Source organism: Diabrotica virgifera, chromosome 2 (genome assembly GCF_917563875.1).
Source record: "Diabrotica virgifera virgifera chromosome 2, PGI_DIABVI_V3a".
NCBI lineage: Eukaryota > Metazoa > Arthropoda > Insecta > Coleoptera > Chrysomelidae > Diabrotica > Diabrotica virgifera.
In genome coordinates, this window is record NC_065444.1 from 69,238,824 (window position 1) to 69,253,472 (window position 14,649).

Here is a 14,649-nt window from a genome sequence, read left to right on the forward strand (position 1 = left end):
ATAAACTTTTCGTTGATCTTAGTTATTATGTTTCCATTATTCCAATTTAAAGTACATATTGTTATTATTGAATGTTTTTATGCGAGTTGGCTTCTTAATTTTGTTAAGTACATAACATAAAGTTGTCTTTTTTCTTTGTATTGAAAAATTCTTCTGTCATTACTTTAGTTTTAACTGAAATCATTAGTTTTTCCGTTAATTTTAGAAGAAAAGAAACACCTCCTTTATTGCCTTTAGTTGATGCATTGCTCCCCACCCTATAAAACCCATATTAAAACCCTCAGTGGCGGATCCAGAAATTTTGTTTGGGGGGGGGTCATGGGTCTTGATGAGGGTGATTTAATTACCTATCTCTGATGCAAGGTCACTTAGTCTTACCAACCCTAGGACATGACCCCCGTGACACTCCCCCCTGGATCCTCCAGTGAAAACCCTATTAAACATAATACTAGTAAAAAGGTTATTTTAGCTTAACAGTCAATATATTCAATATTGCGCCTATAATATACCTGCTTATACTGCGCTCATACCTGTTTTTATTGTACACTAAGCATCAAAATTAAGACACCACCTTAAAAATGGGACATTTTTGATGTCTCGTATTTCCTAAACCTGTTATCCGATTTGAGTGATTTTTTTAGTTTGTTATAGCTTTATTCTTCAAGAATATTGATGTAATAATATTGCTAAAAAGGTAAGTGTCATTGTATACCGGATGTAACAATGATAGTGTGTTGTTTCCTCAAAGTTTGGAACACCCTGTGGAATATTTTAGCGTATATAAAATATTGAAATTAAAACTCAACTGTAGCCTTAGGCTTTCTTAACATTCTGTTTTTTGATTCATTCGCTTATGTTGGATAATAAAAAAGTTAGATACTTTAACAACTAGCAATGTTATTCATCAATACAGGGTGTTTCTAAATAAGTGCGACAAACTTTATGGGGTAATTCTGCATGAAAAAATAATGACCGTTTGCTTTATAAACATATGTTTGCAAATGCTTTGTTTCCGAGATACGGGATGTTGAATTTTTTTTACAAACTGACGATTTATTTATTGCTCTAAAACTGATTGAGATATGCAAATGAAATTTGGTAGGTTTTAAGAGGTAGTCATTGCGTATTTTTTTTGACATACAACTAACAATTTTATATTCACCATTGGCGTGCATACGGATATAAACATTTTAGATACATCCCGTATGCACGCCAATGGTGAATATAAAACTCTTGATTGTATGTCAAAAAATGCGCAATAACTACTTCTTAAAACCTACCCAATTTCATTTGCATATCTCAACCGGTTTTAGAGCAATAAATAAATCGTCAGTTTGTAAGAAAAAAATCAACATCCCGTATCTCGGAAACGAAGCATTTGAGGACATGTGTTTATAAAACAAACGGTCATTAATTTTTCAAAGTGCGTTTGTCGCACTTATTTAGAAACACTCTGTATTGATGAATAACATGGCTAGTTGTTAAAGTAACTAACTTTTTTATTATCCCACATAAGCGAATAAATCAAAAAGCAAAAGGTTAAGAAAGCCTAAGGCCACAGTTGAGTTTTAATTTCAATATTTTATATACTCTAGAATATTCCACAAGGTGTTCCAAACTTTGAACTTTGAAACTTTGAAAAAAAACACACTATAATTGTATAATTGTTACTATAATTGTTAAAGAAAAGTATTACGTAGGATACTGGGCCCAATAAGTGAAAATAACAACTGGCGAATTAGGTATAATAGAGAAATATACGAGCAATATAGCGAACCAACTCTAGCACAACACACTAAACTGCAGAGATTACGGTGGGCAGGGCACGTGGTCCGCATGCATGAGAATAGAATCCCCAGAAAATTGCTGAATGCAAGAATGCAGGGAAGAAGACCTGTTGGAAGACCTAAAAAGAGATGGGAAGACGAAGTCGATGAGGATGCCAGGAACTTTCTGGGAACGCGGTCATGGAAAAGAACAGCGGTAAATCGAAATGATTGGAGAAGCTTATTGAAGGAGGCCAAGGCTCGATTTGAGCTGTAGTACCATTGGATGGATGGAATTGTTACACCCGGTATACAATAAAACTTACCTACTTAGCAATAATATTATTACATCGATATTCTTGAAGAATAAAGCTATACTATACTAAAAAAATAACTCGAATCGGATAACAGATTTAGGAAATTTGAGCCATCAAAAATGTCCCATTTTTAAGGTGGTGCGTTAATTTTGATGCTTAGTGTATTATTCACTGATTATAAATATTTTCCTTTAGTGTGCCTTTAGCCACCTACCTACTTCTACACATTTCTTAGAAATATTGCTATATAACATTACTCATCGTTATTTAGGCATTTGATAAAATTACTGTATACACAATGTGGCAGCTAAGCTAATGGTTGTAAGCTAATTTTTCCTTTTTTGACAAGACAAATTACGTGTAGTAAAATTCTCACTGGTATGGAGATGTAAACATTATTTGACAATGACAGTGTCTTTATTAACTTAGAGATGGCTTTTGAATGTTCTTGGATAACTGTAACTTGTATAATCGGTTAAATTATTAATTCAGTTAATTAATATGATTATTTTTCACTATGTATTCAGTGATTACAATAATTTATATACTATACAATAAAAAAATACTTAATCGAGAAAAAAGGAAAAGTGATAAAGTGGTTTTTTTAATATTATATTATTACTATGGACGCTTAAATACATTTTGAACATCTTTAATAACAAAATACTCGTATCACAGAATATATCCTGGTGTATTCTCTGTTTGGATCTTCCATAAATAATAAACAATAAATAACTTTTTATTAATTTCACGTCTAAATCAATTATTTATCAAAAATACACTATCAATATTATTTAATAAACAACTCAAAATATTCCTGAATCCGTGTCAAATATTTAGTATCTTGTTTGTCACTGTCTTGTCACCACATTCTGTTCGACTGAGTGCGTTGTATGACAAAGATAGCGAATGTTTGATTTGGAAAATATCATCACGGACATGGTGTTCATTTTTTTCGAATCCTGAAAAAACTAATAGATATTTTTAAAAATTAAAACGGATAATGAACGATTACCGAGGGCCGAAAGTGCCTTAGAATAAACAAAAAGTTTCTTTTGAATAAGATATTTGAATTTAAAAATCACACTCAATTTTCTATTCTTTTTTACCCCTGTAACTTATTAAAATAACCGTTATAGAAGTTTTCAGGGACTTTCGGTCCTCGATATTAATGTAATCTTTCATTCTGCATTTAAATTTTTCAAAAATGCTTATTAGTTTTCTCAGGATTCGAAAAAAATGAATGCATTTGAATAGCATTAGTCAAAAATTTTGTCGTCTATCCCCTTAAACCAACCAGCCTGTATCCTGTGGGTAATTTCTCGATTTTGTGTCCCATTTTCCGTTACGTAGGAGCCAAGGTATTTAAATTCTCTTACTCGTCCTATTTTTTCCCAATTAATTCGTTGTCCCCAGTCCCCAGCCATTCCTGTTCCGCCCAACCACATATACTCCGTTTTGAACCTGCTAACCTTAAGTCCTCCATCTTTAACAGCTCTTCTCCAACCCTCCAACATTGTTTGCTCTCCTCTACTAACGATATCACCAACAAAGTGCATTGACCAAGGAGTCATTTACCTTATCTGCCAGTACATCAATAACAAGATTATATGCATAGGGACTCAGTGAAGAGCCTTGATGCAAGCCAACCGTCACTGGCAAATGTTCCGTTAATCCAACACAAGTCCTTATTTTGGAGTATACTCCCTCAGATATATCCTGCACAAGCCTTACTACTTCTCAGGAACTCATTTCTATCTCATACATCTCCATAGCTCTTGCCTAGGAACTGGGTCGTACACCTTTTAACGATCTATATGAAATGTGGCTCCCTTTTCTTTTCGCGGTATTTCTCCATCATCTGTCTTAAAGCAAACAAGGTATTCGTTGTCCTCTTTATGGCATAAACCCAAACTGTTTTTCTCCTATCGATGTCTCTCTTCTATAGCTTTGCTCTACAGTTCTCTCCCAAATTTTCATTTTGTGCGATATTAACGTTATCCCTCTATATTTCTTAGAGTCCTGAATATCCCCTTTATCTTTATACAATGATACTATCGCACATTCTCTCCATGCATTTAATCCTTTCTTCCTCATATTATATCCTTATCATTTGCCACAAAACATCAACTCCTTTCTCTCCTAGAGCCTTCCAAACATCCACAGGTATAGAGCTTTTCAACGATTCTCATTTGTTTCGAGCTTCTGTCATATGTCGTATATTAATATTATACCCACATTATACGACATATGACAGAAGCTCGAAACAAATGACAATCGTTGAAAAGCCCTATTATAACTTAACAGCAACTTACTCTCGCTTAATCTTTTCCTTACAGACTATAAAAGCCTTACAAGTTCTACAAAGAACTGAAACACAGTGGAATCTAATGGTCGAAAAAATTTTCGAATTAGAAGACACTTTAAAAAACCAAATATCTCGAGAAAGAGTATTTAAAAGAACCTTCGAAAAGAGGCACAGTTGGTTTGGAAGGTACATCTACACATCGAAGATCGAATGGTACTGGAAGTGTCTACTGTACTGCTATACCCAAAAACTGTTAGCTGTTCTAGCTGGGATATTTTCGGTCTGCGTGGTGTGGTCAGAAGTGACATTCTTCAGTGCCAGTCCCCCACTTTCGATCTTTGCAGTTATAGTGAATGCTGCTAGAAGTCATTATGATTATTTCACAATCGAGGTATGTATGTTTTATAAATAATGTACGATATGTAATAATAATTTACGATTTATTTACACTATTTATTTACTGTATATTTGCTTTATTACAGTATATCATATCGTCCCTACCATTTCCAACTATCGAATGTGAAAAATCGGGTTTTTCAGATTCGATACCTTGTCCTCGCATTATACGTCATACATCTTGTGGCAAATTCTCGTGATTGTAGCTTGATTAGGAGCGCGGGAAATATGCTGTTTAAGCCATCGAATATGAACATTTTTTCATTTGGTTGACTGCAAACTGACGAAAATGGTTATATTCGATAGATAGATAGATAGATAGATAGATAGATAGACATTTATTGTTTTTAAAAACTACAGTTTTATAACAATGAGTTTAGTAAGTACAGAATATAACTAACAACTAGTCTAGAACATAAATAACTATTAACAAATTTAAACAAAAGTTAAACGCTATCACTAACTGAAATGGAGAACTTGGTTTTTTTAATAAACACCAATGAAGGAGAAACTGAAGTACAGAATATAACTAACAACTAGTCTAGAACATAAGTAACTATTAACAAATTTAAACAAAAGTTAATCGCTATTACTAACTGAAATGGAGACTTGTTTTCTTAAATAAACACCAATGAAGGAGAAACTGAAGCTTATTCATTTAAAACAAAAGATCTAAGTTTTATGATATTCCAAATATATATTGAAATTGCTTTCAGAGATATTATAGTTACATTATTAAGACAACCAATAAGGTCGGTGCAATTATTAAGTTTTGTTTTGTATAAATATAACTAAAGGTATATTTGTACAACGCTAAATGTCGAATGTGTCACATTCGTTAGTTTGTGTTGTAATTTATTTAACAGTTATTCAATTATAAGCTGTAAACTGCCGAAAATGCTAAACTGCTGAGAAGAATAAAATGCACTTGTTTACAATTTGTGCGAATTTTGTTTCAGTATCGCTTCCAAGAAATTCTTGTGAGGCAGTTTATGATTTCATTTTAACGGATTTTCATTATTTGATTATACAGTTATTCGCTATTATACATTCGCTACTTTGAATCATCGGACTGAAACAAATCTTTGATTAATACAAAAAGCAAAGTAACGAATGTGATTTTTTGGAAAGAAAAAAATGATAGCAGTTCAAATTTGTTATCAATCTAACAAGGATTAAATATTACATACAAAAAATATAAAAACTTTCTCATTTGTCAATGCGCTGATTTAGGAATCTTTAAAAAAAGAGTTATTTTGCTCTCCTGAAAAATACCACTTTTCACATTCGATAGTTGGAAATGGCAGGGACGATATAGAAATATAGATCTTGGACTAAAACTCCATAATAATAACCGATTTCTATTTAGCTATTGAATAAAATTCGGTGCGAGAAATGGCCAAGTTAGCTATAAAGAATCGCTAGAAGATATATAATATTCAAGATAATTTATGTGGACAATAAAAAAATTGGGAAATTGGTTGATCAAGCAAGAATTTACATACATAGGTACATAAAAGATGATCTAGAGCTCTCTGACTACTTCCGTGTTGGCCATTATTGTTGACCGTTGACTCATTAGAAGTTTGGAACTTGCAGGTCCATTCAGGACCAATAGTTTAAATTATTGCACATTAGTGCCAGGTTGTGCATACAATTTTATCTCGCGTTGATCAACAGAGTTCCTTACAAGATGGCGATTCAAACGTCATTTGTACAAATATATAAACAAAAATAAAATAAGTCATGACATTTTTGTATGTATGTATATTTTGTATATATCATGTACATTTTGTGTTCAAACTACCAACCATCTACTTCAATGAAGCAAGGGAATCACTTTAGGCTAGAACAAGTTTTTTTTTTCAAAGAATACTGCATTCAAGTTGAGAATTTCAAATTACTCCAGAATTCTTGTTTTTAATTGGTCAAGAGATCACACACCCTCTATTTTTGAGTATTCTACGGAAATTATCACAGAATGTTATGTCTGGTGGCCGCATTGGCCACTACGTTTTTCTCTTCTTTCTTTCTGAAATTTAGACAGAAGATAGAAGGAGGAGTTGGTATAAACCAAGCCTTATAGCGGAGAACATTCACAATTGGGCAGTAATCCGCAACCTTGACCAACCCTTTAAACTTACGCGGGAAAAATTCGTCAAAAAAATTGTCAACGTAAGTAAGACCTGATAAGCCACCGAAAGAAGAAGTAAACATGGACGATAACAATTGCAATTTAGTTTGTTCAACTTATGCTGTAAACTATGCTATATTGAAACGAATCACTAACTAGGAATCGGTTGGGTCTATCAACAAGTATCAAAAGGTCTTTCTGCTGCAAAAATGGATTAAGACAAAGTGGCTTCTATCATGCCTCCTGATAACCGACCAAGTGGTTTGATGTGCAGATGACATTGACATAATCGCTAAATACACAAAGTCCCCGACAGAAGCATCTCGGTCGTTAAAAGCGTTTGCACTGAGGATTGGATTAAAAATAAATGCTCAAAAAACGAAATATATGTGCATTCTCAAGTCTGATAATCAGACATCAAGACTAATGATTGACGATGTGTAACTAGACGGGGTGGATACCTTCGTATACCTAGGTTCGTAACTGACATAAGGACAAGAACGTCAACGTCAAGAAATCAAAAGAAAGTCGTTGTCAGTATGTGTTACTGCGGCTTGAGAAGACAAATGACTTCAAAACTTGCAAGAAAAATTAGACTGGCCGTTTATAAAACACTAATAAGACTAGTTTTAACATACAGACTTAAACGTGGTCATTCACATAGAATGACTAAGAGTTGCTTAAGCATTTCATAAACATTACACACTCCTATCTCCTGATCGAAAATCAATTGTCGACACCATTCACTCCACAAGTTGGAGCCCCCCAGGGTTCAATTTTAGCTCCAATTTTATACACAGTCTACAACAGTGACATCCCTACCCCATAAGCAAGTTCGAGTCAATTCTGCTAAATGTTGACGATACTGCATCACTGTCCTCTCCACAAGTACCGCTCATGCGACGCTGAGACACCCATCTGTATTCGATAGAGCGCAAAATCCTCCTCGTAAGTGCCTTCTCTATTGAGGTTGGCGATCAATATGGCAAATTTCTCTCTGTTCTGGGCTTCATGAATTAATTCATTCTCTGTTGTGTGGGTTCAATCTCTGATGTTTCGGAACCAGGATTTTTTCTTTCTTCCTATACCCCTTTTACCTTCGATTTTGCATTCTAATATTACCTAGAGCTGCTGAAATTCTTCATTATGTGTGCTAATTTTGATTGTATTTACCAGATGAGCACGTGTGTTCATTATTTCCAATACTTCTTCATTCTTAGTTCTGCTGGTCCAGCTTATTCTTAGCATTCGGCGGTACATTCATATTTCGAATGAATTCAGTTTGTTGACGTCATATTGTTTTAATGTCACAGCCATATAGTAATAGAGACCACACATAACACTTTAGTGTTCTCAACTTATTGTGACTGATTGTTTGGGGTTACAGAGCATTTTACGCATGTTCATGAAACCAGACCTTGTTATTTCAATGCGTCTTGTAATTTCTTAGGAGTGGTCTAGCTGACTATTTAGCTCTTTGCCCAGGTATATGAAGCTTTGGGAACTCTGAAGCACAAAATCAACTTAACAAAATCGTGAGGTGGTGCAGTAAATGGAGATTTATTCTCAATACTACCAGAGCTCAATTAATTTTATTCAGACATCCTAACAGCATCCGATACGAAAATGTAAGGAACTAGATAGTACTCCTTGGAGAAAAGCTCGAATTCAGATCCTCGTTATCATATTTGGGTGTTCATTTTAGCAGAATTCTCAACTGGAACATTGATATCAAAAACACCCTAGATAGGGTAAGAATCGAATCTCCTGGATATCTTGGAAAACTGGATAATTTGGAAATACTTCTACCAAAACTCTCCTGCACAACTATAGAACATACATCAGGCAACATTGAAGAGGCGATAGCTTAAACAAGGTTTCATAACGTTCTGGGTTCGAATAGTTCGAGCGAAGGATTTTAAGAATGTACGGAGTATTAAAAGAGAAGCGATGGAGAAGAGTTGCTAGAGACAGAATAGAATGAGGAATATTCTAAAGAAGACTTTGGCTCACAAATGGCTGTAGTATCAATGATGGTGACGTATGAATAAATGTTTGAACGACGAGTTCTACGTTTTCTTTTGTCATTAGCGTGCAGGGACCACCACTACACTGTGCGTCTAAAGTAGATCCTTTTTCTTGGAACTTCTTGTTTATCTTGTACACGTACACCATCTCTCTTGTCTTGATGCTGCGCAGCGAATTAATTGAAAATTGTCTCGTAGTCAGCCTGATAACGCAGGTACAAAATCGACACATTCTTGTTGACTGTACTTTACACTAAGTTGGGCAGCTGCGACAACATAAATACGGTGATCGACAATTGCTTCAATTCACTCAATTCAGCATCGCATGAGAGCGTTGCCACGTTGTACTGATTATAAAAGCGAAACTAACTTATTATGTAGTATGAAGAACGGGATTTCGGCATCTGAAATATATCAGCAACGCTTTAGTTTTAAAGGATTTTAATAAATATATTTTGATTAAAAATATATAAACATTTTCAATTTCGTTGCAACCCGAAAATGCAGCAGCATTATATTCTAGTTCAATCAGAGAGTGCAGGAAGAGTCTATACCGGTTTCGGGGCTTTTTTGCTCTTCATCAGGAGTTCGCCTTAGTTCAATCGGAGAGAAGAGGATATGTGTCTACTGATGAAGGACAAAAAGCCCCGAAACCGTTATAGACTCTTCCTGCACTCTCTGATTGAATTAGAATATAACGCTGCTGCATTTTCGGGTTGAAACGAAATTGAAAATGTTTATACATTTTTAATGTTTAATTCATTTACTATTTTTTGAGTACGTAGGAAACCTTCTCGTTGGAGCTTTACCAGGCTGAGCAGACAGGGCCGTGCGGTACATATTGTCAATATGTACTTAAATATTATTGAAATTTAACTTTTATTTTTATTAAATTAAACTACATAGTCCTGTCGCCAGGGGGGTACAACGGCCTCCTTAATGCAGATGGACTTACCTAAGTTTTTTTGTGTATTTTGACCCGTAGAACACCAATTTTTTGGGTAACAGTTGATCCGGATGTCGATAAGATTGTTATAAACAAAGATCTTGAGGAATTACATAATAGCGATTTTTCGCAAAGCAAAACATTTTTTTGTATTATTTGTGTGATTCTAAGCAAACAATGTTCCTACAAGTTTTTTCGTAGGATGCATAGTTTTCGAGATAAACGCGGATGAACTTTCAAAAAATCGAAAAAGTGCAATTTTTGAACCCGAATAACTGTTGATTAAAAAATAAAATAACAATTCTGCTTACTGCATTTGGAAGTTTAAGTCAAATTCTCTCGGTTTTGATTATTTTCATTACTAAAAATTAATTTTTTTATTGTTAAACAAAGCTATAATCACATAGTGTTTCCCGTGTCCAGTGTATGAAATGCATTGAAAACATCATTCAAACACTATGTCTTTATAGCTTTGTTTAACAATAAAAAAATTAATTTTTAGCAATGCAAATAATCAAAACCGATAGAATTTGACTTTAACTTTCAAATACGGTAAGCAGAATTGCTATTTTATTTTTCATTCAAAAGTTATTCGGGTTCAAAAATTCCAATTTTTCGATTTTTTGAAAGTTCAGCCACGTTTATGTCGAAAACTATGCATCCTACGAAAAAACTTTTCGAAACATTTTTTGCTTAGAATGACCCAAAAAATACAAAAAAAAATGTTTTGTTTTGCGAAAAATCGCTGTTATGTGATTCCTCAAGTTCTTTGTTTATAACAATCTTATCGACATCCGGATCAACTGTTACCCAAAAAATTCGTGTTCTACGTGTCAAAATACATAAACAAAAACTTGGGCAAGTCCATCTGAATTAAGGAGGCCGTTGTACCCCCCCCCTCCCTCCCTGGCGACAGGACTAACACAAAATGAACGAAAACTTTTATGTTAAAAACAAAACATACTTTAAATTAAATGAAGTATGTAGATATTAACATTAAATAATATTTACAAAAATTACAATTTTACCCTTTTGACTTTAATTTTAGAAAAGGTTTCATGGAATATGGTATCATTTGGGATAGGTATATCACGCAATTCTTCTAGAACATGAGATTATTTGCCTCTATATCCGATTCTTTTTCTATTGAAAGTATTCAATGAACATTCATACACCTTCATTTCTACACCTTCCTTTATTAATAGGAAAATAAAATTCTTTAATTTGATATGGACCCCTCTCAACTAATATTTGACGTGTTTCGGAAGACATACTGCGAAAATATTCCATAAAGAAGCATCAGAAGGAATTTCTTAAATATCTGTTGGCAGCCACTGCTACTACTTCCGGGCTCTTGAGGAACTACTGATAATTTCTTGTTTTTGTTCCTCTCCAGAAAGAGGAGATGAATCTAAATTTTTATTTGTCAAATTGACGAAATGACGTAGACGGTTCGTCTAAACAAGACCTTTGTACCAAAAATTATTTCATAACATTGCTTAATTTTCTTTCTTGTTCATCTTTCTGCATGCGTTTTTTATATTGACTTCCAGACAATTTTTTTTGTTCCATACCATTTACAGACTTTAGACAGACTTTCAATTAAATAAAAATGCAATCAGGACTGGAAGAGACGATTATTGCAAATAATAAAATAGGATGATATACGATTACAGTATTTGAATAAAGTAAATAAAACAACAAAATTTGCTTGAAACCGAACATAATAAATACCTACTATAAATAGCCTATTGAGTTTTTTAATATGTGCCTTTCTTTAACTCGTTATTGAAATGAATTTAGTAAAAAATAAAGTAATAACAAAGCGAAAGTAGTTAAATGTAAATATTTCCAAAACAATTTTCTTTGACAGAATGCAAATAAATTTCACTTACCTGATTTTTTTAAACACAAAACTGAATTTGAATAAATGCGAACACAGCACAGTCGATTGCAACTACTGGAGAGCAATTAATACTAAATATTCAAATATTTTCAGTGAGCAAAATATCCACAATCACCGCCCTTATAATATAAAAATAATAGAGTTACGCTGTCAGGTTATAATTCCTTTGATGAGCGCTCAAATAAATCCATAAACCGTATACCTCAATGTCGGAATAACAAAGAAATTATAGAAATAGATAAGCATTGTATATATAATATTTATACTTTCGCCTGACACTTGGTCCTATATAAATATTTTTAATTATTTAATGGTTCAATTTGTATTTTGATTTTACTGATTTTGCCGCCCCCTTGTGATGCCGCCTAATGCAACTGTCTCACCGCATCATAGCACCGCACGGCCCTGTGAGCAGATGGGACGTGAATTAAACATTTTAAAATTCCCTCATCCTCTGACCGTCTTGGCACCCGCATGGCTTATGATTTTTAAATGCCTCGGGGGTTGTTACCAGAGAAGTTTTCCGCTGTTTTCTATTTGGTGGTATGTAGAACGATATTTATTGTCGGTTTATGTATTATTAGATTATGAACTTGGTTTGTTTCTTAGCAGATGTCGCTACGGCACCCCAGCCATTTTGTTCGTTGCAATCCGGGACGGCACGTGTCGAAGTATCCTAGTTCAATCGGAGAGAAGAGGATATGTGTCTACTGTGGCAAAAAAAACCCGAAACTGGTATAGACTCTTCCTGCACTCTCTGATTGAACTAGAATATAATGCTGCTGCATTTTCGGGTTGAAACGAAATTCCCTCAACTTCTGATCGTCTTGGCATCCGCATGGCTTATAATTTTTAGAAGCCTCGGAGGTTACCAGAGAAGTTTTCCGCTGTTTTTAAATAACTTTTCATATAATAATTTAATAACAAAACTCAAATGCTTTCTTTTTTTAGATATTGTCAACAATAACAATATTATATATGTGCTACTGCGCGTTTTCTACAGTACTTAAAATAAGAGTACTCAATTTATATTACCTTGCCCCTCATCACCAAACAAACGAGTACAGTCTAATATTCTCCGGAATGATGCTGAGTCGGCTCACTCCACCACTGTGTTTGAATTTCCTCAGCTTGATCCATATGGACAGCCACGTACTCCACACTGACGTCTCAGAAACTTCCTACACGAAGGTTAGTATTTGCTTTTGCATTTATTCTTTATTTGTGACTCCTGTTAAATTTCCCGAATTGTACTAGCTTAGCGGTTCTCAAATCTGTGGTACATATATCACTGGTAGTACATATTACATATTGCGGTGGTACGCAAAACGCAAAAACACAGCCAAAATCAACACTACTATTATAATTAATTAGATTACCTAGCTAGATAGGTATTTCAGTTAAGTGGAACAAAAAAAAAGGAATTTTGTGGTACAGGACTCAAAAAGGTTGAGAACCACTGCAACTAGCTGATTCGAAATGTGGCAACAATGCGCAACGATATTTATTTTACTTTTAGATGTGTACTTATAATTCTCTATACTACGTTCATTTCCAAGTTAAGCTTAGATGCCAGTTTCAGACACGTGATCGGTGAGTGTGCCAGAAATTCATTTCTAACCAATGACAAGCTGCAACGACATGACACACCCAGCGATCAGACGTCTGAAACTGTCGTCTTAGCTTATATTGGGAATAAACTTAGTATATCTATGTAACTAGGACACGAGACACGATAATGATTTTTGAATCTTAATGTTTGATTCTAGATCATGGGTCACATGGATATCATCGGCATAATTTCTCATGGCTTTAATATTTACTTCCCCATGGCTATACTTGCCTTTTGTCTTGCTACGTATTTTAGTCTAGGATCTAGGATATTGTCAATGGTCGGATTTCATCAATTCATCGGAGACGACGAAATGACTACTGATTTAGTAGAAGAAGGTAGAGAATTGATAAAACGAGGTGAGTAAAAATTCTTATTACAGTGTTCAAAACCTGTATAAACGTGAAATTTTTTCTATGAACAAAATGAACTAATTTATTGCGGGCTACTAACTGATTTTCCTATGTAGGTTTCATAGATTTTGAGAAGGCCTTCGATAAAGTGAGACACAAAAAACTATATGAAATCCTAAGAAGCAAAAACATCGACAGTGGCGGCATTAACATCATATCCATGTTGTACTGGGCTAAACAGCAAAAATCAAGGTTGATAATGAGTTAACCGAAGAAATTGAGATTCGTCGAGGTATGCGTCAGGGTTGTGTGCTTTCTCCACTACTATTCAATATATATAGCGAAACAATATGTCAGGAAGCGCTCCTAGAACAAAACATTGGTATAAACATTAACGGAGAGTTAATTAACAATATACGATATGCTGATGACACCCTAATAGTAACAGATAACCTAGCAAATTTACAGTATTTGCTGGAAAACATAAACACTTATACCAACAAGTATGGTCTAAAACTGAACATCAAAAAGACTAAATTTATGATTGTAACAAAGAAACCATAACCCATGTGAATTTAACCATAAATAATAAGCAAGTTGAAAGGCTTACGTCCTACAAATATTTTAGGGGTTTGGTTCACTGATACTAATAACCAGACAAGAGAAATTAAGAGGCGATTATAAATAGCGAGGCAATCATTTATCAAAATGAAAAAGTTGCTATGCTGCCGGGACTTAAGAACGAGAATGTTAAGGTGCTATGTTTTCTCCGTTCTGTTGTACGGCATGGAAGCTTGGACACTAAAAAAGATAAACATCAAAAACATTGAGGCATTCGAGATGTGGTGTTACAGGAGAATGTGGAAAATACCATGGACAGAGAG

At 34.2% G+C, this 14,649-nt stretch overlaps 1 protein-coding gene across 1 annotated transcript in view; it reads left to right on the top strand.

Annotated features, from left to right (window-relative positions):
* Positions 1-14,649, top strand: part of LOC126880073 (LMBR1 domain-containing protein 2 homolog) — a 67,231-nt gene that overhangs the window by 24,527 nt on the left and 28,055 nt on the right. The window contains exons 6-8 of the mRNA XM_050643735.1: positions 4,423-4,782; positions 12,752-12,991; positions 13,570-13,771. Coding sequence (XP_050499692.1) covers positions 4,423-4,782; positions 12,752-12,991; positions 13,570-13,771 — 802 coding nt within the window. The remainder of the gene's footprint in view (positions 1-4,422; positions 4,783-12,751; positions 12,992-13,569; positions 13,772-14,649) is intronic.